Consider the following 25,961-nt stretch of genomic DNA (forward strand, 5'->3'; position numbering starts at 1 on the left):
GTGATGGTGGGTAGCAGGGGTATTAGTGTACAGCACCGTGATGGTGGGTAGTAGGGGTATTAGGTACAGCACTGTGATGGTGGGTAGCAGGGGTATTAGGGTACAGCACTGTGATGGTGGGTAGCAGGGGTATTAGGGTACAGCACCGTGATGGTGGGTAGCAGGGGTATTAGGTACAGCACTGTGATGGTGGGTAGCAGGGGTATTAGGGTACAGCACTGTGATGGTGGGTAGCAGGGGTATTAGGGTACAGCACTGTGATGGTGGGTAGCAGGGGTATTAGGGTACAGCACTGTGATGGTGGGTAGCAGGGGTATTAGGGTACAGCACTGTGGTGGTGGGTAGCAGGGGTATTAGTGTACAGCACCGTGATGGTGGGTAGCAGGGGTATTAGGTACAGCACTGTGATGGTGGGTAGCAGGGGTATTAGGGTACAGCACTGTGATGGTGGGTAGCAGGGGTATTAGGGTACAGCACTGTGATGGTGGGTAGCAGGGGTATTAGGGTACAGCACTGTGATGGTGGGTAGTAGGGGTATTAGGTACAGCACTGTGGTGGTGGGTAGCAGGGGTATTAGTGTACAGCACCGTGATGGTGGGTAGCAGGGGTATTAGTGTACAGCACCGTGATGGTGGGTAGTAGGGGTATTAGGTACAGCACTGTGATGGTGGGTAGCAGGGGTATTAGGGTACAGCACTGTGATGGTGGGTAGCAGGGGTATTAGGGTACAGCACCGTGATGGTGGGTAGCAGGGGTATTAGGGTACAGCACCGTGATGGTGGGTAGCAGGGGTATTAGGTACAGCACTGTGATGGTGGGTAGCAGGGGTATTAGGGTACAGCACTGTGATGGTGGGTAGCAGGGGTATTAGGGTACAGCACCGTGATGGTGGGTAGCAGGGGTATTAGGGTACAGCACCGTGATGGTGGGTAGCAGGGGTATTAGGGTACAGCACTGTGATGGTGGGTAGCAGGGGTATTAGGGTACAGCACTGTGATGGTGGGTAGCAGGGGTATTAGGGTACAGCACCGTGATGGTGGGTAGCAGGGGTATTAGGGTACAGCACCGTGATGGTGGGTAGCAGGGGTATTAGGGTACAGCACCGTGATGGTGGGTAGCAGGGGTATTAGGGTACAGCACTGTGATGGTGGGTAGCAGGAGTATTAGCGTACAGCACTGCTCAATGTTGCACAGTTGTTGCCCCGGTAGCAGGTCAGATCTCTCTTGGTTGCCATGGAAACTGGAGATCCCAGCAGCTGAGGATTAACACTTTCACTGCCAGGCAGACGGCTGCGGCCCCCCTGGCCAGGGATTAACCGCGTAAGGTGCAGCCAGCACTGTGATTACTGCCCCGGGGCAGGTTCCGGACTGTGATGATTGGGGGTGCCAGGAACATGGAGTGACATCATACTTACTGCACCTCATTATGTCACTATTGCCCAGCCAATCACGCCACTGCATCCCCTCTCCCAGTTAATTAACACCGATCCGTGACCGCGGGTGATCCGTGTCGCTGGCGTGTGCTTCTAATATATGGGGAGAGTCCAAAAGGACATTAACCAATCAGGACGGGTGTAGAATGTAAGAGATCCAGCGCAAGGATCAGGAACGCTCGCCCCGGAGGTCTGTCTCAGAGGAAGCTCTAGATCTAGTGTGACGGGACCGACCTGTACCCCGACTGGGTACTCCCGCCAAACGTTGCTTCCTCCTGACGGGACACCAACAAGTAACCCCTTCAGCACCGGGCAGAACCAGCGTTGTAGATAGAAGGAGGGACGTCGCTGCACCGAAGCCGCATTGGCACTGTGGCTATCCGAAGCTTAGCTACACAGCGAGGCTACAGCCCACCCCAAACATCAGGCAACACTCATGTTTAGGTGAAAGCAGGACTCATTTATTAAAGCCAAATACAGAACTATATATACACAAGTAGAAAAGGGGCAAGACAAATATCACATGATCTAATAACCATGTCAGGAAGGAAGTAATTAGATCAAATCCTGCAACACAATATCTGGGGGAAGGACAGGATGACACGAGACATAAATAATGACATTAACTGGGGACGTAGACGTGGAATGACGATAGACATATAATTGGCTTGAGACAGACAATGGCCAGGACACAGGGATAACAGGAGCTCACAGGATTAACAGCTACCTGTTATGTAATTGATAATTAGGTATGCAGCAGTGACACCTAGTCATACCTACAGGGGGTCTTAAGACAAGGGCTAACTCACACAATAACAGGGGAAACACTTCACACCTATACAATTAACAATGTACAGATAATCAGCCTTCTTCCTACCACAGGATGTCCAGCTGACGTTACAGTTCTGAGACTCTGAGTGCTAAAACATGGGGTACATCAGCAGAAACTGAACCCCTGTATCCACACACAGAAGTCTCTACAAGGCCTGGGCCCATAGTCGATAGGGAGGAGGCCGGCTCTCAGGCCTCTCCAGGGACCCCAGTGATGGAGGGTTCTGTCACATCTAGAACCACCCCAGGTGGGGATCCGTTCTGTTCTGGCGGTGCCTCATTGGACCATCTCAGCTGGTAGTTGGAAGCTGACCTTCCAGGACCCCATGCCTGGAAACCCCTCTGCCCTAATGCCCCTGGGTACAATGTGTGTTATTATTATTTATATATCGCCGTCATACTCCGCAGCGCTGTACAATGTGTGTTATTATTATTTATATATCGCCATCATATCCCGCAGCGCTGTACAATGTGTGTTATTATTATTTATATATCGCCATCATACTCCGCAGCGCTGTACAATGTGTGTTATTATTATTATTTATATATCGCCATCATATCCCGCAGCGCTGTACAATGTGTGTTATTATGATTTATATATCGCCATCATACTCTGCAGCGCTGTACAATGTGTGTTATTATTATTTATATATCGCCGTCATACGCCACAGCGCTGTACAGTGTGTTATTATTATTTATATATCGCCGTCATACTCCGCAGCGCTGTACAATGTGTGTTATTATTATTATTTATATATCGCCATCATATCCCGCAGCGCTGTACAATGTGTGTTATTATTATTTATATATCGCCATCATACTCCGCAGCGCTGTACAATGTGTGTTATTATTATTATTTATATATCGCCATCATATCCCGCAGCGCTGTACAATGTGTGTTATTATGATTTATATATCGCCATCATACTCTGCAGCGCTGTACAATGTGTGTTATTATTATTTATATATCGCCGTCATACGCCACAGCGCTGTACAGTGTGTTATTATTATTTATATATCGCCGTCATACTCCGCAGCGCTGTACAATGTGTTATTATTATTTATATATCGCCGTCATACTCGGCAGCGCTGTATAATGTGTTATTATTGATTTATATATCGCCATCATACTCCGCAGCGCTGTTCAATGTGTGTTATTATTATTATTATTTATATATCGCCGTCATACTCCGCAGCGCTGTACAATGTGTTATTATTATTTATATATCGCCGTCATACTCCGCAGCGCTGTACAATGTGTGTTATTATTATTTATATATCGCCGTCATACTGCGCAGCGCTGTACAATGTGTGTTATTATTATTTATCTATCACCGTCATACTCCGCAGCGCTGTACAATGTGTTATTATTATTTATATATCGCCATCATACTCCGCAGCGCTGTACAATGTGTGTTCTTATTATTTATATATCGCCGTCATACTCCGCAGCGCTGTACAATGTTATTATTATTTATATATCGCCGTCATACTCCGCAGCGCTGTACGTGTGTTATTATTATTATTTATATATCGCCGTCATACTCCGCAGCGCTGTACAATGTGTTATTATTATTTATATATCACCATCATACTCCGCAGCGCTGTACAATGTGTTATTATTATTTATATATCGCCGTCATACTCCGCAGCGCTGTACAATGTGTGTTATTATTATTTATATATCGCCATCATACTCCGCAGCGCTGTACAATGTGTGTTATTATTATTTATATATCACCATCATATTCCGCAGCTCTGTACAATGTGTGTTATTATTATTTATATATCGCCGTCATACTCCGCAGCGCTTTACAATGTGTGTTATTATTATTTATATATCGCCGTCATACTCCGCAGCGCTGTACAATGTGTGTTATTATTATTTATATATCGCCGTCATACTCCGCAGCGCTGTACAATGTGTGTTATTATTATTTATATATCGCCGTCATACTCCGCAGAGCTGTACAATGTGTGTTATTATTATTATTTATATATCACCATCATATTCCGCAGCACTGTACAATGTGTGTTATTATTATTTATATATCACCGTCATACTCCGCAGCGCTGTACAATGTGTGTTATTATTATTTATATATCGCCGTCATACTCCGCAGCGCTGTACAATGTGTCCTCTTTCACATCTCTCCACATACCCCCCCATTTAGACTGCGAAGCTTACACTCTAAAGCAGTCTGAGGCTGGGAGGACCGAAGCATTAAATTATATTTATTGATTTTCAGACTCCGGTTTCCATGGAGACGAGGGAGAAAGGATCCCTAAAGACGTCGGAGGAGGATCTGTGGCTGGAACTCGATGGAATGGAAAGTAAGCGATTAGAGCGTCACCGGGTGAGCTGTCTCGTGGAAAGCGCTCTGAATGCACAACGGGGGTCTCCGTCGCTGTGGGCAGCATGATGGCGGAGCGAGGCCGGGCCCCGCGTCCCCTGAGATATCAGCCCAGGAGGCAGGCGGATAGCCGGAGAGATCCGAGCGGTCAGGGCAGGCGGATAGCTGGAGAGATCCGAGTGGTCAGGGCAGGTGGCAGGCGACGTAAAAGAGACAGGCCAAAGGTCAGGGTGGCAGGCAACACGGGCAGACCCAGGAAAAAGGCAGAGATCAGGTAACGGCGCAGGGGCCACAGTAACCCACTGAACAGCGCTGCGGGCTTCCAACACGTTACCCCAACACAGGGGAGGAATAAGACTAGCCAGCTTGGAGCAAAGCTCTTGGTGTCCGCCGCAGACACGGCCGGGCTGTAACGGGTGACCTCGTCTTTCATGATGAGCCGGTTGAGATGGCTCTGCAGTTAACCAACATAATAAGCCGCGGCCCCCATGGCCAGCCCAGCACGGAGCACCCCTGGGCCGCCAAATATATATATATATCAACAGCCCCTGGTGCTCTTTGGGGTGAGGGTGTACTCGGAGGAGCGCTGTCTGTGCTGACAAATAGACTCCGTGAGTGAGCGGCCAAAAAGGGCCCCGGAGTCCATGTGGCGCCCGACGGATCCGTAGTAGTTGGGGCAGGAGCCACGTGGCATGTAATATGTGCAGGTGGTCTTCTCTTGGCACGCGGTGTCCTTAAAAGTCTTCGGCCATCTTGGCCAACCTGTCGGGTGACGAGCGCGGTCACCCTGGGGTCAGACGAGGAGGAGAGGAGACAATGGTGGGATGGGGTCTTCGCTCCCGGTGGGGTCTCCTCAGTAAGGTCCACTCACCGGAGGTTTTCTCACAGGCAGCTCAGAGAGCGACGAGGTCTCCGGATCCGAAGACGAGGCGGAAACATCCGGAGACCTCACCTCCCCGCTCACCGACTTCCTGGCCTTCAAGCAGGAGGCATCGAGATCTACCCCTGCAGATCCGCCGCCCGGCAAGGTAAGACGTCGGGTAACACGGGAGAGACGGTCAGGTGCTTTCAGTTCCCCAACAATTATTCCTCCCCAGTTCCTGAACATGTGACCCGTGTGACAAAGAACGTTCTTGTTGCCCTCGTTTAGACGGCGTCCCCCCTGCTGGCCGTCATGTCTCATCTCATCGCCTTCCTGGAGCGCTATTCCCACATGCAGCGCCTGCAGGGAAAGGCGGAGGAGTACAGAGCCCAGCTGCGGGGAGAGGAGCGGCGGCGCAGGAAGCAGCTGCGGACGTTGCGCGGGGCCTACAGGCAGCGCATGCGCGACAAACTCAGCCTCATCGAGAGCCTGGAGAGTGTGATATGCGAGCAGCAGCTGCTTCTGGAGAAGCTGCAGAGAGGTTCGGTCCGGCAAAGTGGGGTAAACATGGGGGGCAATTAATGTGCTGATAATACCCTAGAGCTCTAATAATCACTCATTTACCCAAGAGCCGTGGACCTGCTTCCTAGGAGCTCCAAACCCAGTGTTTATGACAAAGACCTCAGAGGTCTCCCTTTCAGGCGTAAAATCTAGTATACCGCGCAGTATTCCAACCCTGGGGGTGATGGCGAGTAACAGCAGTTCTGCCTTATTACCCCAGCAGGGGGCATAAATGCCAGAGATGAACCCAGAGAGAGATGAGCAGAGCAGCCAATCACAGATGGCCGAGACCCAACCTGTGTTGTAAGAGATCGGTTTCAGCCCCATTGTGGGTGGGGACGGGGAGGTAAATAATTGCTGAAAGGAGACCCCACCCATCCCTGCATTTCACCCCCAGGAGCCATATTCCCCCTGTACCCCCTCCCCCCTATCTCCCAAGTTGGGGTGCACAAGCTGGTGGAGTCTATCGGGGTCCTGCAGGGCGAGAGGACGCAGCTGAAGGAGGAGATCAGTGGACTGAAACACGATATGGAGGAGAAGGAGAGGGAGAAGCAGGACCTGTCTGTCTCGCTCCAGCAGCAGGTGTGACTCTGCCCAACAGGGGCCACGGGGGGCCAGTCCCAGGGCTTGGAATCTGCTGTGTAATTTACAGCAAATACAATGGGGTGGGAGGGCGTCCTGAGCGGGGGTGGAGTTACAGGGGCTCGCTGAGCCGGGGCACACTGAGTAAGGGCTGAGTTACAAGGGCTTGGTGAGCGGGGGCGGGGTTACAGGGGCACGCTGAGCAAGGGTGGCATTACAGGGGCACACTGAATGGGGGCGGGGTTAAAGGTAAATGCTGGGTGGGGAGGGTGGAGTTTAGGTTCAGTTATGTACAGAGTGGGAGGGGTTATATAGCGAGCAGGGGGTGGGGTTTCAGGCTTCTTGTCTTCATGTCACTAGGTGGGAGAGCTGAAGGACGTTATCCGCCATCGGGAGATGGAGCTGTCACAACTGAGGATGGAAACGGTGAGTGTGACGGCGGGGGTGGCTCTGCGGGATGGAGGGGCTCCCGCAATATGTATCCGGGTGACGAGACGCCATGTCTGGGGTTATTGGCCGCCTGGACTGCTCCTTTTTAGTAGGGGGTTAACAGCAGCCCACAAGGGGTTAAATGATGCCTAAACGTGGTGCAACTAGAACAGCCCCAAAGACAGTCCTGGGCTCCGGAGACCTTTTAAGAAGTAGTGGAGCTTCCGTGTCCCCGGTTGGTCACGGCTCCAGCACACGGACCTCACGTGCCAGGGGTAAGTTCTGGCCCACGCTTCATATCTCACCCTGGCACGGGGGTATCAGACAGGGCAGGAGGCGCCACGCATTCCCCGGCTGATGCTTTTGTCTTCAGGGCGTCACCGACTCCGAGAAGCGGCTCCAGAATCTCTCTGTGGAAAACCAGAGTCTGAAGCAGAGCCTGAGTGTGACTCAGGGGCTCCTGGAGAAGATGGCGGCGGTGTCCACTCAGCCCTCCGCGCAGCTGGTCAAGGTATGGGACGCCTTCCGCCCAGATCTGACTCCCAGTACAGGCCTCCTCGGGAGACCGATCCGTCTCACTGGCCGCTGCTCTCCATGGAGCTCCATCATCTCCTGACTCCTGGAGGAGATCTCCGGGGAGGACAAAGCTTCGCTCGTTCCGCTTCGTCGTTATTCTGTAGTTTTACCCGAAAGTTTTTACCCCGCGCGGTCTGGGCGGATGGTGCGATGACTCCAAAGACTCATCAGTGTTTGCACGCTGCGCTCTCTATACTCTGTCTCTCACGTGCAGGAGAACGAGGACCTGCGCAACAAGGTCCATCATCTGGAGACGTCTCTGCAGCAGAAGGTGGAGCGGCTGGAGACGGCCCAGGGCCAGGCGGAGACCCTGCGGTGGAGCAAGGAGGGCGAGATCCGTCGGCTGGACGAGAAAATCCGCCGGCTGCAGCTGTTACTGGAGACCGAGAGGAAGAGAGCGCCGGACATACAGGTGCCGCCGAGCAGCCCGCTCCTTCTCAGCCGTCGGCTAATAGGTCATAGCTGCCCGGAATGAGACGGCCGGCGGGTTTGGCGGCACCACGTGTGACGTCTCTGGGTCAGACAGATTCAGAATGATGAGAATTGGATTTTATTCCAATATTTGGAGATTTTTTAGGATAATGTTACATTTTCACTAAACTTTAAGGGTTGATTATGGAAGTCGCCTAAAGTCGCTGGTGTTTTCCAAATACCGCCACAGAATTCCTGGAGCTACCTGTAACCGTTCGGTGCGTCTAGTGTTACACCCAGACCCTGCCGGCAGATCGGCCCCCTCCGGCCCCCGTCTGCAACGGCTCAAACCTTAATCAGTCGTTGGTCTCGTCTTAGATTCAGGAGCCGTATGTCTATCCCATGCATGTTTAATACCCTCACTGTATTACCCTCTACCACCTCTGCTGGGAGGCTGTTCCACTTATCTATCCATATGCCTATCCCATGCATGTTTAATCCCCTCACTTTATTACCCTCTACCACTTCAGCCGGGAGGCTGTTCTGCTGGCATTCTGCAAAACACCCTGCATGCAGAGACACCCGTCTGCTTCACTTGTTCAATGCAATCTTTTCACTCTCTAAGTACGTAACTAAGACGGTGGAAGTGGAGTCCCCGGCGGTCCTGCGATCTCTGGCCGATGCCGAGGAAAGGAACCGGCTCCTCCAGGATCAAGCGTCCGCTCAGGGAGAGAAATGCCGGAAGCTGGAAGAGAAGCTTCAGTTATCCGAGGACCTGACCTCGAGCCTACGGGTGAAGGTAACCACCATACTCCAGCGAGACGCTCTCCGCAGAGGCGCATGTTTAGAGTGCTGCGGGTCAGCTGGGGGGTGAGTAGAGACCGACCTCGTTCCTGACTCTCCGCAGGTCACGGCCTATGAATCGGAGATCGGGAGTCTCCGGGGAGAGCTCATGCAGGAGATCCACCAGCTGGAGGCGCGGAAGGAGGAGGCCATTAAGGAGGCGTCTGAGTGTTCGGAGCAGCATCTGGAGCAGCTGAGGGAGCAGTTGTCAGGTAGGGCAGGAGGAACATCTCTTCCTTCCTCTGTTTCGGCCTATCATGTTTCTTATTGACTCCAAAAGTCCTTCCCCCGCGGAGCTTTATTGATCCCACACAGGTCCTCATTTCCCAGGGTCTCCTTTTTTTTATAGCGAGAAAGACCCTAAACATAACGTTATAAAAGAGCTCCATGTCTGGGCTTTAGAGAGTGTTCAGTTCATCCAGATCTAGGAGGATGCACAGAATGCCTCACACCTGCTAATCTCCTGGACGATACCGGCCCCTGTGTGATTGCCTGTGGCCCTTCTGTTTGTTAGGAGTGCAGAGCCGCCTTTCCTTATTACAGCCTTTTCTGAAGGGCATGAAAACCAACTACAACAGTCTGAGGAGCCAGGTGAAGGACTTTTCCCAGTTCTACGAAGCAGCCATCCGAGAAGCCAGGAAACAGGTAACTGGGAGCAATGGGAATATGGACACAGGTAGTCGCTGGGGCTCAGAGAGAGAACACAGGGTGCTGGAGGCAGGACGGTCTATTCACAAAGGTTGAAGATTCTCCAGTTGCTAGTAGAGTTGAGTAGAGTTAGGCCGTGTCCTCAGGCGGCATCTCGAGTCAACTCGATATGAACGCCAACTCGCAGCTGCTACGAGTCTATAAAACGGCTCCAACTCAACAGAATGAACTACTCGCCGTAGGGAGTGAGACTTCACGGCGGTTGGGTTCAAGTCAACCCAACCCACTGAGAGACTCGTGATGTCCAGCTCTGCTTGTCTTGACTTTTGATTAAATAGAGAACTTCCATTTCCAGTCGGCTTCGTCGCGTTGTTTAGGGTCCGTTGGGTTATCTCTATAACTAAATGAACCAGAGCGTGAGGGGCTCCGGCGCTGGAGACGGGTTGGCGACAGGCTAGGGGCTGAGGGGTAGTAGAGTAAGGCCAGCGTCCTCCGAGTGGAAATCTCTTTCCGTCCCGTAGATCTGCAGCGCGGTGACCGACGTGTCAGCGGCTAACAGAGACCTGCTAGAAAAATACCAGCGAGAGGTGCAACTGCGCAAGAGATACCACAACCAGCTGGTGGAGCTAAAGGGTGAGTCCCAAGGGCCATACCATCACTCAGGACTGCAGAGGGGGGCACCGTACCATATAGTCCGTTCATATTCATTGCCAGAAGTGAGAACAATGTTTTGCACCCCGTCGATACATAAGTCTGGGGCGTTCTTCTGGCCCCAAAAACATTAAAGAGGTCGGTGGCCGCCTGTGGCAAAGCCAGCCTTTTCTGATCTATTTCCTGTCCTGAGCTTCTCCAAGTGCGTGTTTTATTATCATCACTGCGCATTTAGGGGTAATTGGGGTGTTGGGCTGCATATGGGGTGTATCGGAGGGCGTTCTGTGACAGCTTTCAGAGAGATGTCCCTTTTGCCCGCTCTGTACTCCTCGCTGGTTCTCTGGAAGCCTCTATCTGCCCCAGCAGCTAATCCAATGGCTTCCTCTCCAGGCAACATCCGGGTTCTGTGCAGAGTCAGACCGCAGACGGAGTGCGGGGAGGAAGAAGGATCCCCCGTAACCATGGACATGAACGATGATACCAAGATGTCGGTGCTCTACAAGGGTACGGAGAGGACCTTCGAGCTGGACAAAGTGTTCTTACCCCGGGCCACGCAGGAGGAGGTGAGCTCTCACAAACCCCCAAACTATTTCATACAGAATTATATTCTCCGTCTATTCACTAAGTCACCGCATGCCGACCGGTCACAGGGGCAGCGGCAGCGAAAAGAACGGCCCCAAGAGACGGAGCCCAGGACCTTAACGTCTCAATAAGGGGTTTCAAAAAACCCTCAGAGAAAAAAATCTAATACCCCCGCTCGCCGTCTAGTGTAAGTGTGAGCCGTGAGAGGTGTATGTTCCGTGTCCGTGTAACATGGGCTGGCGGGATCTGTAACAAACACACATTTATCCGGACTTTGAGACGCTCCATCTCCGCTCCGTTAGGTTTTCCTGGAGATCGAACCCGTCGTCATGTCCTGCATTAACGGATACAACGTCTGTATATTCGCCTACGGGCAGACGGGCTCCGGGAAGACGTTCACCATGCAGGTGAGCATGCGCGGAGCCCCCACCGTCCTGCGCAGGATCGTGTAAACGCGGCGTTAACTTGTAGTGTGCCAGCAGTCGGCCGGCGAGTTCCAGCAGGGAGCTTCTTGGTGCGTTTCTGGGGACGTTGGGTAGATTGAGGTAGCCATTGGTGTGTTTTGGAAATTTGTTACCACCATACCTGGGAACTCTCTGCTTCTCCGGGTCACTACGGGGACGGTGTTGCAGCACTCCCCGCCTACGTCCCCTTCAACAACGATGTCAGCCAGACCCCAATGTCAGCCAGACCACCCACCCGCAACCCGCAAGAGGGGGGCTCAGGGTAGCGGGACCCAAAAAGTTCCCAGGTATGGCTACCCCCTGTACTGGTCCTGCTTGTCCTCCTGGGCTCTTGGAGTGGCAGCTACTGGACAAACTGGCTGCTCATGTGGATTTTCTCGCCATTGAGTTTGTTTTAATTTCAGGGAACGTCTGAGGACCCCGGGATAAACCAGCGAGGTCTGCAGGCTCTCTACAAGGAGATGGAGGCCCGGCGAGGCCTGTGGGACTACAGCGTGAGCTTGAGCATGGTGGAGATTTATAACGAGGTCATCAGGTTTGTGGCTCGCTCCCATAGTCTGTAATGGAGAGCTTCGCCCGGACGTGACGTTGGCTACCAGCAAATACTATTTAAAAGCCCCGCACAGTGTATCTGTATAAACAGCGTGAAGTCTGATCTCTTTGTGCAGAGACCTGCTGTCCAAAGACCCGCAAGAGAAGCTGGACATCAAACTGAATCCAGATGGGAGCGGCCATCTCCACGTTCCTGGACTCACAAGCACCGAGGTCAGCAGCTTCCGACACATCAAGAAGGTACAGATCTAAATAATCCCGTCCTTATAACCCGTTATATCCTGTATATTCCTCATATATTATATACTCTCCGGCCATATAACTAATCCCGTCCTTATAACCCGTTATATCCCTGTATATTCCTCATATTATATATTATATACTCTCCGGCCGTATAACTAATCCCGTCCTTATAACCCGTTATATCCTGTATATTCCTCATATATTATATACTCTCCGGCCGTATAACTAATCCCGTCCTTATAACCCGTTATATCCTGTATATTCCTCATATTATATATTAGATACTCTCCGGCCGTATAACTAATCCCGTCCTTATAACCCGTTATATCCTGTATATTCCTCATATTATATACTCTCCGGCCGTATAACTAATCCCGTCCTTATAACCCGTTATATACCTGTATATTTCTCATATGATATATTATATACTCTCCGGCCGTATAACTAATCCCGTCCTTATAACCCGTTATATCCCTGTATATTCCTCATATTATATATTATATACTCTCCATCCCGTATAACTAATCCCGTCCTTATAACCCGTTATATCCCTGTATATTCCTCATATTATATATTATATACTCTCCAGCCGTATAACTAATCCCGTCTTTATAACCCGTTATATACCTGTATATTCCCCATATTATATATTATATACTCTCCGTCCGTATAACTAATCCCATCCTTATAACCCGTTATATCCCTGTATATTCCTCATATTATATACTCTCCGGCCGTATAACTAATCCCGTCCTTATATCCCTGTATATCCTGTATATTCCTCATATTATATATTATATACTCTCCGGCCGTATAACTAATCCCGTCCTTATAACCCGTTATATCCCTGTATATTCCTTCTATTATATATTATACACTCTCCGGCCGTATAACCAATCCCATCCTTATAACCCGTTATATCCCTGTATATTCCTCATATTATATATTATATACTCTCCGGCCATATAACTAATCCCGTCCTTATAACCCGTTATATCCCTGTATATTCCTCATATTATATATTATATACTCCCCGCCCGTATAACTAATCCCGTTCTTATAACCCGTTATATCCCTGTATATTCCTCATATTATATATTATATACTCTCCGGCCGTATAACTAATCCCGTCCTTATAACCCGTTATATCCTGTATATTCCTCATATTATATATTATATACGCTCCGGCCGTATAACTAATCCCGTCCTTATAACCCGTTATATCCTGTATATTCCTCATATTATATATTATATACGCTCCGGCCGTATAACTCGTTATATCCCTGTATATTCCTCATATTATATATTATATACTCTCCGGCCGTATAACTAATCCCGTCCTTATAACCCGTTATATCCCTGTATATTCCTCATATTATATACTCTCCAGTACTTATCACGTTTAATCCCACCAGCTGCTTGCGCTGGGTAAGAGGAACAGAGCCACATTCAGCACAAACATGAACGAGAGAAGCTCCAGATCTCACGCTCTACTCACAATAACCATCACCGGCAGGGATCTCACCGCTGGAACCGTTACCACAGGTAACCCGAATACCCACCAGCCGTCGGTACCCTCACCAGAGGGGGCTCAGTCTAGATACCTCCAGAGGTAACTCAGTCCAGTCACTGTTGAGCCGCTGATCCAGATCCCAAGTCCTATACTATAAATCGCTACATGCAGAAGAAGGGACCCTAAACGAATCTGGGACCCCAGAAAGTGATGTGCAGCGTCCCCTCGCAACAAATTGTGAAATCTATCACGATATAATCTATCATGATATACCGTATTGGCTCGGATATAGGCCGCCCCCGTATATAGGCCGCACCCTAAAAGTTTGGTGCTTTTTTAAAGAAAAAGTTTTTTTCTTTAAAAAAGCACCAAAAAAACATGCTGCCACTCTGCCCCCCCCCGAGATATGCTGCCACTGTCCTCCCTCCCCGAGATATGCTACCACTGTCCTCCTCCCCCCCCCTCCCGAGATATGCTACCACTGTCCTCCCCCCCCCGAGATATGCTGCCACTGTCCCCCCCCCCGAGATATGCTACCACTGTCCTCCTCCCCCCCGAGATATGCTACCACTGTCCTCCCCCCCCGAGATATGCTGCCACTGTCCCCCCCCCAAGATATGCTGCCACTCTGCCCCCCCCCCGAGATATGCTGCCACTGTCCTCCCTCCCCGAGATATGCTACCACTGTCCTCCTCCCCCCCGAGATATGCTACCACTGTCCTCCTCCCCCCCGAGATATGCTACCACTGTCCTCCTCCCCCCCGAGATATGCTGCCACTGTCCTCCTCCCCCCGAGATATGCTGCCACTGTCCCCCCCCCCCGAGATATGCTACCACTGTCCTCCTCCCCCCCGAGATATGCTACCACTGTCCTCCCCCCCCGAGATATGCTGCCACTGTCCCCCCCCCAAGATATGCTGCCACTCTGCCCCCCCCCGAGATATGCTGCCACTGTCCTCCCTCCCCGAGATATGCTACCACTGTCCTCCTCCCTCCCCGAGATATGCTGCCACTGTCCTCCTCCCCCCCGAGATATGCTGCCACTGTCCTCCTCCCCCCCGAGATATGCTGCCACTGTCCTCCCCCCCCCGAGATATGCTGCCACTGTCCTCCCTCCCCGAGATATGCTGCCACTGTCCTCCCCCCCCCGAGATATGCTGCCACTGTCCTCCTCCCCCCCGAGATATGCTGCCACTGTCCCCCCCCCCCCCCCCGAGATATGCTGCCACTGTCCTCCTCTGCCCCCCGACTTACCGGAGCTGACTCCCGGGTGTCTTGCGAGGCCGGCGGGGGACATCTACGCAATACGCGTATACAACTTCCGGTGCCGGCACCCCCCCCCGTGGGAAGTGCTGGCAGGGGCTGTCTGAGCATATCGGGGATTAGGATGCAGGTCCCCTGCACCGCTGCGGGGGATCTGTATCCTAACCCCGGACTGCATGTCCCGGGCGTCGGGCGCTAGACCCCGAATATAGGCCGCACCCCCACTTTAAAGACTTAAAGTGGGGGGAAAAAGTGCGGCCTATCTCCGAGCCAATACGGTAATCGCATATGAAGCTCCACCTAATTTATATCTGATGTCTTCTTCCCAGGGAAACTGAACTTGGTGGACCTGGCGGGGTCGGAGCGCGTGTGTAAGTCTGGGGCAGAGGGGGAGAGGCTGAAGGAGGCACAGAATATTAACAAGTCCCTATTGGCCCTGGGGGAGGTGATCCAGGCCCTGAGGGCCAAACAAGGCCACGTGCCCTTCAGGAACTCCAAACTCACCTACCTGCTGCAGGACTCGCTGGGCAAAGGGAACAAGACAATCATGATGGTGCAGGTATGGGATGCCTACACTACACATACTAGTAACGCTGTGGGAGGAGCTGGACAGAGGTGCATGCTGGCAGGAGGAGGAGCTGGAGAGAGATGCATGCTGGCAGGAGGAGGAGCCGGAGGGAGATGCATGCTGGCAGGAGGAGGAGCCGGAGAGAGATGCATGCTGGCAGGAGGAGGAGCCGGAGGGAGATGCATGCTGGCAGGAGGAGGAGCCGGAGAGAGATGCATGCTGGCAGGAGGAAAAGCAGGACAGAGGTGCATGCTGGCAGGAGGAGGAGCCGGACAGAAGAGCAGGTTGGGAGATGGAGCCAGACCGAAGGAGCATGCTGGAGGAGGAGCTGGGCAGAAGTGCATGCTGGGGGGAGGGGCACTAAGGGAAAGATAATTCATAAACTAATAACAAATAACACAATGACGCAGACCGGCTAATGGATCCAGAAGTGATCCAGCTTCCGGGGCGCATCACCGTCTTCAGCTATAGTCAGGCCAACTAAACAAACGGTGTGATGTCATCAGCGTGAAGCAGTCTGTCTCGTCTCGTTCCAGGTCTCTCCGCTGGAGCGTAACGTCGCCGAGACGGTTTGCTCGCTGAAGTTTGCTCAGAGGGTTTGTAAAGTGGAACTCGGACCGGCGTCCCGACGAGCGGACAGTGCCTGAGCGTCCCACCGAGTGGACAGTGCCCGAGCGTCCCGCCGAGCGGACAGTGCCCGAGCGTCCCGCAGAGCGGACAGTGCCCGAGCGTCCCGCCGAGCGGACAGTGCCCGAGCGTCCCGCCGAGCGGACAGTGCCCGAGCGTCCCGCCGAGCGGACAGTGCCCGAGCGTCCCGGCGTATGCATTAACCCATTAACAGCTGAAGCCTTACAATGCTTGGCATGGCATCTACCCCTGAAGCGCCAGAGACGGGCAGAGCTCGGAGTTACGCAGCGGTGCCGTCCGCCAGCATCATGCCCCAAACAAACCGCCACGTTACCTCTTTGTGCCCTAGAGAAAAAAGCTGGGCATGGCTTGCAGTAACCCATTAAATGCCAGGCAAAAAAAGAAGGAAAATGTGTCACCCCACAAAGGATGGTGCTGTATTAACCCTACAGGTGCTGGCACATGCAATAATTAACCCTTCTCATGCCAGGACACAGCACTGGGAGGGAGAGGGTTACAAGCTCCATATCCAATCTTTCTATATACTCTATATTGACTTCATCATACATTATGAAGGGCCGGCCCCAGTGAGCTTCGCCAGCCCTGCGTAATGTATAGTTAAATTAGAGAGGTTTCCCCTCACAGCATTCACGGCCCCTGTTGCTGGAGAAATCTGCCAGAGTCGGGCCTTCATACTGAATAGCGAAGCTAGGATAGTTAGTGAATAGACCCCGCTGGCTGCAGCTGCCCCCCATACAGATTGAGGGGAGGGGGGGGGATTGAGCCTTTTTCTGATCCGTGTTTAGTAAGTAAGGCACGCTAACCCCCACTCCTCACATCCCCCAGAAGAGGCTCCGGACCGCGTAGCTAAGCGTAAGCTCCTGAACGCTGGACTCGCGCCGTCTCTATGCTGTTATCTATTGTACAGCGCTGCAGAATCTGATAATAAGAATAAAATGGTGCACAGGAGACTCCGTTTCTGGTGAGTTTATTCAGTTTGCTGCTGGTGATGCACAATGACATCATCGTTAACATCATCAGCCTCTAGCTACCCCAGGAGTCTGCAGATCATCTCCATGACCTCACTGCGCCTGACGAAGGGGCCAATCCAGGAGCTTCACCCGACATGTTTAACTATACATTATACAGGGGCCGGCTCACTGATTTATCTATACATTATACAGGGGGCAGGCTCGCTGATTCATCTATACATTATACAGGGGGCCGGTCACTGATTTATCAATACATTATACAGGGGGCCGGCTCGCTGATTCATCTATACATTATACAGGGGCCAGTCACTGATTTATCTATACATTATACAGGGGACAGATCGCTGATTCATCTATACATTATACAGGGGGTCGGCTCGCTGAGTTATCTATACATTATACAGGGCTCGGCACGCTGATTTATCTATACAATATACAGGGGGCCGGTCACTGATTTATCTATACATAATACAGGGGCCGGCTCGCTGAGTTATCTATACATTATACAGGGGGTCGGCTCGCTGATTTATCTATATATTATACAGGGGCGGGCTTGTATACGATACGGCATGTGCAACGTATAGAAAGGTCTATCAGGAGACGACGCACTAAACAGATTAGATAAAAGTTGCTGAATTTGCTGTTTTTTAATAAATAATAATTATGGATGATTTGATTTCTTTTTTATTTGGATTCACAATGAAATCATTACAGAATAACCCGTTTCCTGCCGGATTATTCCCTTTCCTGCCCTCCCGGCCTGGAGCCGCATACTCTCCTCCTCCGTGGATCTACTGCTCGGCCAACACCGGGGCCAACTCACCCCGCGGGGGGCTCCGACCAAATCCCACGTTCTGAAACAGCCAATAACGGGAGGCCCCGGACCGTGTATCCCATAACTCCCTTCTGCCTGTGTCACCCTGCAGTGGGAGGGTCAGACTCCGTGTCCCATAACTCCCTTCTGCCTGTGTCACCCTGCAGTGGGAGGGTCAGACTCCGTGTCCCATAACTCCCTTCTGCCTTTGTCACCCTGCAGTGGGAGGAGCTGCCTCGGTGACCCATAACTCCCTTCTGCCTGTGTCACCTTGCAGTGGGAGGGGCTGCCTCCATGTCCCATAACTCCCTTCTTGCTGTGTCACCTTGCAGTGGGAGGGGCTGCCTCCATGTCCCATAACTCCCTTCTTGCTGTGTCACCCTGCAGTGGGAGGGGCTGCCTTGGTGACCCATAACTCCCTTCTTGCCGTGTCACCCTGCAGTGGGAGGGGCTGCCTCTGTGACCCATAACTCCCTTCTCACTGTGTCACCCTGCAGTGGGAGGGGCTGCCTCCATGTTCCATAACTCCCTTCTTGCTGTGTCACCCTGCAGTGGGAGGGGCTGCCTCGGTGACCCATAACTCCCTTCTCGCTGTGTCACCCTGCAGTGGGAGGGGCTACCTCCATGTCCCATAACTCCCTCCTGGCTTTGTCGCCCCGTAGTGTGTGTGGGGGATATTCTAGTGAAGCTGTAAACTACAACACCATGTAAACAAATGACTGGAATAGAGGATCCCGGCACCTCCGCACACGCGCCAGAATCTCACTGTATGACGTTACGCCCCGGTTATGCCCGTCAGCCCACGCGCCTCCATCCGGTGGCACGTTTTCCTCTCCTGGCCGACTCTGAGCTCCTTGGTCCTCCCCAGATAGCGTTCCTCACACTCGTGGATCAGGTCACATTTCCATATTGTCTGCCAGCTCTAACCGTCTCCCCGGCACCTTCTCTTGGGTCGGTTCCGGAAGACCAGTCAACGAGCGAAGAAGCTTCTGGATATCGCTGTCCGGCGGGGACCACAGAACCAGATCCATACAGGGGGTGGACCTGGGGGAACGGCGGGGTTAAATCCTAAAGCTGGGGTATATAGAGATTTTACCCCATTCCCTTAGTAATCATCAAAATAATCAGCACAACACCCGAGGAACATGCAGACACGGGGCGGGAATCACAGACAAACACCATGTATACTGACACACGGACATGGGGCAGGATCATCTGCATTAACAGAGCATGTGACGGATGTTCCGCACACACACAGAGCATGTAATGGATACACGGACACGCATGGTAATGTGCTGCGCATGTACCGGCAGTGAGTTTTCTTACAGTGACTGCAGCAGTCTCTCAGGCAGGATATTTCCGGGACGGGGGTCTCGCAGACTTTCCTCCAGCAGGGGGCAGACACTGAGAACGCTCGAGCCGGACATGCAGAACTCTCCCGGGTCAACGAGAACCGTCTGATCATCCGAATCTCTGTCTGAGGACCTGAGGAGACGTACAGAGGAGCTTAGAATAAGAGACACTCGGGCACGGAGAATGTGACAGCCATGGAAGGCGGTGGGAGATAGACAGCTCAATACATACAGAACATAACTATGCCCTGAGGGCAAGAGAAGACTCTTCAACCCCCTCTTCCCCCAATCCCCGGCTTACGCGGCATCGCAGAGCAGCGCTCCCTTTTCGGGGAAGGTCCCGGGGAAGCCGTTGTTCCCGTAGTTGTGGTCGTTGTCCAGGCTGAGGCGCTGTAAGCGAGCCGTGACCGCATCCTCAGACAGAAACAACTTCATCGCTGGACCCCTGAGCGAGACAGAGAACAAGGAACGTGTGAGGGGAGATGATAAAGACGCGGCATCTTCATCAAACGGCCACACGGAGGTCTCGCCACGCGTTTCCCGGCCACCTACCCATCTCTCTCTGCAAAGCGTCGTTTGGTGACTGTCGAGTCCGGGCGGCTGGGAGGAGACAGCCTAAAAGAAAAAAATATATAACAGACATACGATGAAAATCTGTGACCTCCCCTCATGCAAATGAGTAAATAATTTAGATTAAAGAAAAAACCCAGGTCCACCCCGTTTCTCAACACCCCCCCCCATCATTATATACTCTCCGGCCGTATAACTAATCCCGTCCTTATAACCCGTTATATCCTGTATATTCCTCATATTATATATTATATACTCTCCGGCCGTATAACTAATCCCGTCCTTATAACCCGTTATATCCTGTATATTCCTCATATTATATACTCTCCGGCCGTATAACTAATCCCGTTCTTATAACCCGTTATATCCTGTATATTCCTCATATTATATATTATATACTCTCCGGCCGTATAACTAATCCCGTCCTTATAACCCGTTATATCCTGTATATTCCTCATATTATATACTCTCCGGCCGTATAACTAATCCCGTCCTTATAACCCATTATATCCTGTATATTCCTCATATTATATACTCTCCATCCGTATAACTAATCCCGTCCTTATAACCATTTATATCCCTGTATATTCCTCATATTATATACTCTCCATCCGTATAACTAATCCCGTCCTTATAACCCGTTATATCACTGTATATTCCTCATATTATATATTATATACTCCCTGGCCGTATAACTAATCCCGTCCTTATAACCCATTATATCCTGTATATTCCTCATATTATATACTCTCCATCCGTATAACTAATCCCGTCCTTATAACCCATTATATCCTGTATATTCCTCATATTATATATTATATACTCCCCGGCCGTATAACTAATCCCGTCTTTATAACCCGTTATATCCCTGTATACTCCTCATATTATATATTATATACTCTCCGGCCGTATAACTAATCCCGTCCTATCACTGTATATTCCTCATATTATATATTATATACTCCCCGGCCCCCTATAGCTAATCTTGTCCTTATAACCCAAACCAAACCAATGCAGAACGTGCCCATCAGGCCCTACACGGTTACTCCAACTCGGTTTTACCTTGGCCCTTGCCTCCTCCGCCCGCGGCCTTCCGGTAACTTCATACCCAGCAGGGCTGAAGACAGTCACACCACACCGAGGGCGCAGGTAAAGTGGCAGGCCATGGTAAGTGCGCATGCGCCAACGGGGGGGGGGGGGGTGTTTGCTGCTGTCAACATGTACAGCTTTATTAGACACATGTAAAATTGACAATCTGCATTACCCGCGTCAGCTCCATTACAGTATGTATCCCATGGACCATGCTCTGGGCAGGGGCAGTTTTATTAATCTGTCAGGGTTTTACTACCTCAACAGACAGTGGCCCAAAGTACCCTCAGCTCATGACAGACTGTGTGGGATAGTTTGTGAGGTTTCAGCCCTCCCAGTGCAAATACATGCAGTGCTGTCTCCAACCAGTCACATGACTCATATAAACACATCGCCTCGAGCCCCTTCTCGTGCTTTGGAGCTGACAGTTTAGGCCCGCCCCTCTAACGTATCTGCCAATTAGAGGCCTTTGCTAATGGGTCACATGACTCGACTCAGTGGCTGTCACAGTCAGACTCAGACCCGCGAACAGGTGAGTGGGAAGTGGGGTGCGGCTCTGGAGTGTGGGGCTCTAATACGGGCTGCATGTCACTGGGGCCCCTGCGTGTGTAATATGGGCTACCTGTCCCCGGGGCCCCTATGTGTGTGTTATACGGGCTGCCTGTCCCAGGGCCCCCTCTATGTGTGTAATATGGGCTACCTGTCCCCGGGGGCCCCTCTATGTGTGTAATATGGGCTACCTGTCCCCGGGGGCCCCTATGTGTGTGTGTTATACGGGCTGCCTGTCCCAGGGCCCCCTCTATGTGTGTAATATGGGCTACCTGTCCCTGGGGGCCTCTCTGTGTGTAATATGGGCTACCCTTCCCCGGGGGGCCCTCTATGTGTGCAATATGGGCTACCTGTCCCTGGGAGCCCCTGTGTGTGTAATATGGGCTACCTGTCCCTGGGGGCCCCTGTGTGTGTACATCACGACGCAGGCTTTATAACCCAGGTGTGGTTGCACTCAGGTGTGTACAGCCCTGGGGGGCCAGCAGGCGTGTGTTTTTTGCGGTGTGATGCGCGCGGCTCGGCTCGTGTGAGCTGCCCTTCTGTTGGCAGTAATGTCAGGAGTGTGACTTTAGTTGCGAGGCTGAGAGGGGCGACGGCGGAGTGCAGGGGAGGGGCGTTGTGCAGGGGGGGCGACAGCGGTGTGCGTGGCAAGGCCAGAATGTGGGGGTTACGGTGGTGTGCAGGGGGGGGCATTGCGCGGGAGCGACAGTCTGCATGGTAGTTTTAGGAGACTGTTAGGGGTCTTGTGACTGTTTGTCTCTCACATCACTCGCTGTCTCGCTCGCTCGGCAGGTGTCACTCGCTGGAGTCACAGACGATCCGTAGGAGAGAGCACTTTACTCTGAGGAGGTTTTGATGGTGACCTCACTCCCGGGTTCAGTCGGATCTCGCCGATGAAATGCCGTCTTCCTAGAAACCGGCTCCTGTCGTGGTCCGCGGGGACGTGGGCTCCCGGTCAGCCGGCACTAAGGGGTCGCTTTGTCCTCCAGCGCCTGCCCTGAGACGCCCTGTCGGATGCGTGGGGAACGTCCAACTGGACTCGACATTCAACCCACCAGAAAGATGGCGGCTTCCAGCGTGAAGCGTAAGGTCCTTGTGTAGTTAATGCACCCGCGCCGGGCCACGGTTTGCTGAAGATATTTGGGGGGGGTTATAATATATATATAATTCAGGGATATATCTCCGGTCCGGAGGTGACGTTAGTTAACCCTTTATGGGTGCACGCTCTGATCGTACTGGTGTCACGCAGGTCTTGTGGTCACCCTCATGGACGCCTCCACCGACAAGGACCCTGAAGTCCAAGAGCAGATCTACAGCTCGCTGTGCTTCATGGGGGAGTCGGCGCCCTCCGAAGTGCTCGAGTCCTGCGATTCTTATCTGCGGCAACACGATAAGGTGCTGGCGGCCAAAAGCCTGGCAGGGTTTTAGGGATTGTGTAAAGTGCCCCGGGGTCACCCCGTTATGTTCTTCTCGCAGCTCTCCTACGTGCACCGCACCATCATCCTGAGAGCCATGGAAACGGTGGTGCAAAGCAATCTCGCGTCGATGAGCAAAGAGACCGCCAAGATGGTGATCACCCTGGCTTCAAGTGAGATGACCAAGTCCAAGGTGAGCGGCTCCAGCTCCAGTAGTGTTTGGGGTCTCCAGGGGTCCCCTTAGACTGGGGGCGCCCAGAGTGTATGTCGCTTCCCGAGTCCTTGTGGTGCTCTGTCTGACCGTCGCCTGCCTTCTCCTGCCAGGACGTCGTCTTCGAGTGGCAGCAGGCGGCCAGCAATGTCCTCGTGGCCGTGGGGAGGAACTTCATCAACTGCGTGATGGAGGAGGTTCTCCTGAAGTTCCAGCCGGGCGTCCTTCCCCACTTCTTCATCATCCAAACCCTGGCCAACCTCTCGGTGGCTAACGGTAAGATGGCGCCATGACCTTGTGCATGTTCACCTCTACCACCCCTGCTGGAAGGCTTTACCATGCATTAATGGACTAGCTCAGCAATGATGAGACCTCTCTGGGTGGCTATTCTATGGCTCATCGGTGGCTTTTGTTGTTGCTGCCGGGGAGCAGAACCGGGTAGAGATGGTTTCAAACATTATCATCTTTTGGTTAACAGAATCTGTACACGGATTGGCAGATATAAGCAGACAGGAGGGCCCTGGCCCCAAGAGCTTACAGTCTGTAATGTTCTTTATTAGTGTCCCTACAAACCAGGTGACCCCACCATACGCCCTTCTCCCCCTCAGTGTTTGGCATGGTGCCTTTCCTCAACTCCATCCTGGGTACAATGCTGCCGATGTTGGGCATGGCGAAGCAGGACCCCATGAAAGCGGTCTTCTGTGTGGGTAAGTGGCCCCCGGCGCCCAGACGGTTAGGGTCTGACTGATAGACCTCGTTAAGGCGTGAGTGTGAGTCGGGTGGAAAGGTCTGAGCGGCACTCGGGTTTTCTGCTCGCTCTGGACGTCCCATGCACGCTATGTTCTGATGGTGAGGAGCTCAGCTGGGTGAGCGGGAAGCTCGCGGAGATCCTTCACCTGCAACCCCTGCCAGGTTCTCCTTGAACAGAGCTGGGTGGAGGCCTGCCGTGACCTGCTGTGACCTGCCGGATTTCAGCCGCTGCGTGCTTCTGGGCTACGTGTAGTTTTACATACATGTAAATCCGCCAGGGGCTGTTGGACAGGTTTTGTCTTCAGTGGTTTGTCTGTTATGTCCCCGTTGCCGTCTCTCTCATGTGTGAACGGTATCGATGTTCCGGTGGTCTGTTGGACGGGTTTTGTCTTTATGTCCCCGTTGCCGTCTCTCTCGTGTGTCGGTATCAGTGTTCCGGTGGTCTGTTTTGCTTTCAGCTCTGCAGCATTTCTCAGAGAGTATCCAGGAATACCTGGCCAATCTGGACAAGGCCCCGGACCCCACGGTCAGGAAGGACACCTTCTCCAGCGAGATCTTCAGCGCCTACGACGTGCTGTTTAACAACTGGCTGCAGAACAGAGAGTCCAAGGTACGGAGGTCTGACGCGGGCGTCTCGCAGGCCCCCGGCTGCTGTCTCTGCGTCCCGCGGGCCCCCCCGGCTGCTGTCTCTGCGTCCCGCGGGCCCCCCGGCTGCTGTCTCTGCGTCCCGCGGGCCCCCCGGCTGCTGTCTCTGCGTCCCGCGGGCCCCCCGGCTGCTGTCTCTGCGTCCCCGCGGGCCCCCCGGCTGCTGTCTCTGCGTCCCGCGGGCCCCCCCGGCTGCTGTCTCTGCGTCCCGCGGGGCCCCCCGGCTGCTGTCTCTGCGTCCCGCGGGCCCCCCCGGCTGCTGTCCTCTGCGTCCCGCGGGCCCCCCCGGCTGCTGTCTCTGCGTCCCGCGGGCCCCCCCGGCTGCTGTCTCTGCGTCCCGCGGGCCCCCCGGCTGCTGTCTCTGCGTCCCGCGGGCCCCCCCGGCTGCTGTCTCTGGGTCCCGCGGGCCCCCGGGCTGCTGTCTCTGCGTCTCGCGGGCCCCCGGGCTGCTGTCTCGGTCCCTCCTGCGATCAGCCGGTCCGTGACGCTCCGCTCTCTCGCAGGTCAGGCTGGCTGTGGTCGAAGCTCTGGGGCCGATGAGCCATTTGCTTCCTAACGAGAAGCTGGAGGAGCACCTCCCCCCGCCTGCTCCCCGGGATCCTCGCTCTCTATAGGAAGAACGTCGAGCCCTTCTACGTGACCAAGGTGAGGCGGGGAGGAAAAACAGGCAGCCACTAACCCGCTGGGGCAGTGTACCTGATGCTTTTTTGGGATTTGGGTCTCACTCAGTGAGTGCTGTCTGGGGTTCCTGCTCCTCACTCACCCTCGCCATCCTCTCTGGTTCCAGAGCTTGTGTCAGATCCTGGAGAGTTCGGTTGGTAATGAGAGTCGCTCGCTGGAGACTCAGATTGAGTGCATACTCGGGGTGTTACATTCTCAGGTGAGTGTCTCCGGAGACCCGGTCGCTCATGTTCTATTATTTATATATTTATTTATAGTGTGATTTGCACCGATAATGTCTGAACACTGGCCCCCGGGGCCGGCCCCTGATCCCTCTCTCCTTAGATCTGCTCCACGCTGGACGCCTCCACCCAGATCCTGCTGCGGAACCAGAACGAGCTCCTGCGCTGTCTCACCGTTCTTGGTAAGGGGCTCGGGGTGTGGCGTTGGGGGGGCATTTACTGGCTGCATTCGTTTACCCCCCCCCCCCCGAGTAACTGCCCCAGGCTGCCGGTAATACCCCTGCCCCCCTTATTTATTTATTTGGCTTGTCTAGTGGAAGATTAACTCTTTCCTGAAGCAATGGCCCGGAAAGGGGCAGCGGGATATTTGCCCCTCCCGGCTTAGGGTCATGGGCTTATTGCCCTCACACGGGGCAGTTCTCACGGCTCGGTGCGCGGTATCATCAGGGGCTTGTTGCCCTCTCTCTCTCTCTCTCCCCCCGTCTCTCTCTCTCTCCCCCCGTCTCTCTCTCTCTCTCCCCCGTCTCTCTCTCTCTCCCCCGTCTCTCTCTCTCTCCCCCGTCTCTCTCTCTCTCCCCCCGTCTCTCTCTCTCTCTCTCCCCCGTCTCTCTCTCTCTCTCCCCCGTCTCTCTCTCTCTCTCCCCCCGTCTCTCTCTCTCTCTCCCCCGTCTCTCTCTCT

General features: G+C 53.0%; 1 protein-coding gene and 1 pseudogene across 1 annotated transcript; both read left to right on the top strand.

The window, feature by feature from the left end:
* The first annotated feature begins 4,686 nt into the window (after positions 1-4,686).
* On the top strand, positions 4,687-16,013 carry LOC149271202 (kinesin-like protein KIFC3). The gene is made up of 18 exons (XM_089507549.1): positions 4,687-4,892; positions 5,511-5,646; positions 5,769-6,021; positions 6,439-6,623; positions 6,984-7,049; positions 7,426-7,563; positions 7,843-8,040; positions 8,665-8,838; positions 8,947-9,094; positions 9,397-9,527; positions 10,052-10,163; positions 10,572-10,744; positions 11,066-11,170; positions 11,632-11,762; positions 11,896-12,019; positions 13,438-13,567; positions 15,128-15,357; positions 15,903-16,013. The coding sequence occupies exons 1-18, from the start codon at positions 4,687-4,689 to the stop codon at positions 16,011-16,013; spliced, it is 2,751 nt and encodes a 916-aa protein (XP_089363675.1).
* Positions 16,014-22,421: 6,408 nt separating this feature from the next.
* Positions 22,422-25,464, top strand: LOC149271203 (maestro heat-like repeat-containing protein family member 1; annotated as a pseudogene).
* Positions 25,465-25,961: the final 497 nt, after the last annotated feature.

Source organism: Sceloporus occidentalis, unplaced genomic scaffold (genome assembly GCF_023333645.1).
Source record: "Sceloporus occidentalis isolate IW3139 unplaced genomic scaffold, rSceOcc1.0.p SCAF_536, whole genome shotgun sequence".
Lineage (NCBI taxonomy): Eukaryota > Metazoa > Chordata > Lepidosauria > Squamata > Phrynosomatidae > Sceloporus > Sceloporus occidentalis.

Bases quoted from the DNA above. Each gene is read 5' to 3' on its own strand.
- LOC149271202 (XM_089507549.1), top strand. From the start codon at position 4,687: ATGGCGGAGCGAGGCCGGGCCCCGCGTCCCCTGAGATATCAGCCCAGG. The intron at 11,171-11,631 runs GTGAGCATGCGC...TTTTAATTTCAG, and splicing joins GGAAGACGTTCACCATGCAG to GGAACGTCTGAGGACCCCGG. The intron at 12,020-13,437 runs GTACAGATCTAA...TAATCCCACCAG, and splicing joins GCTTCCGACACATCAAGAAG to CTGCTTGCGCTGGGTAAGAG.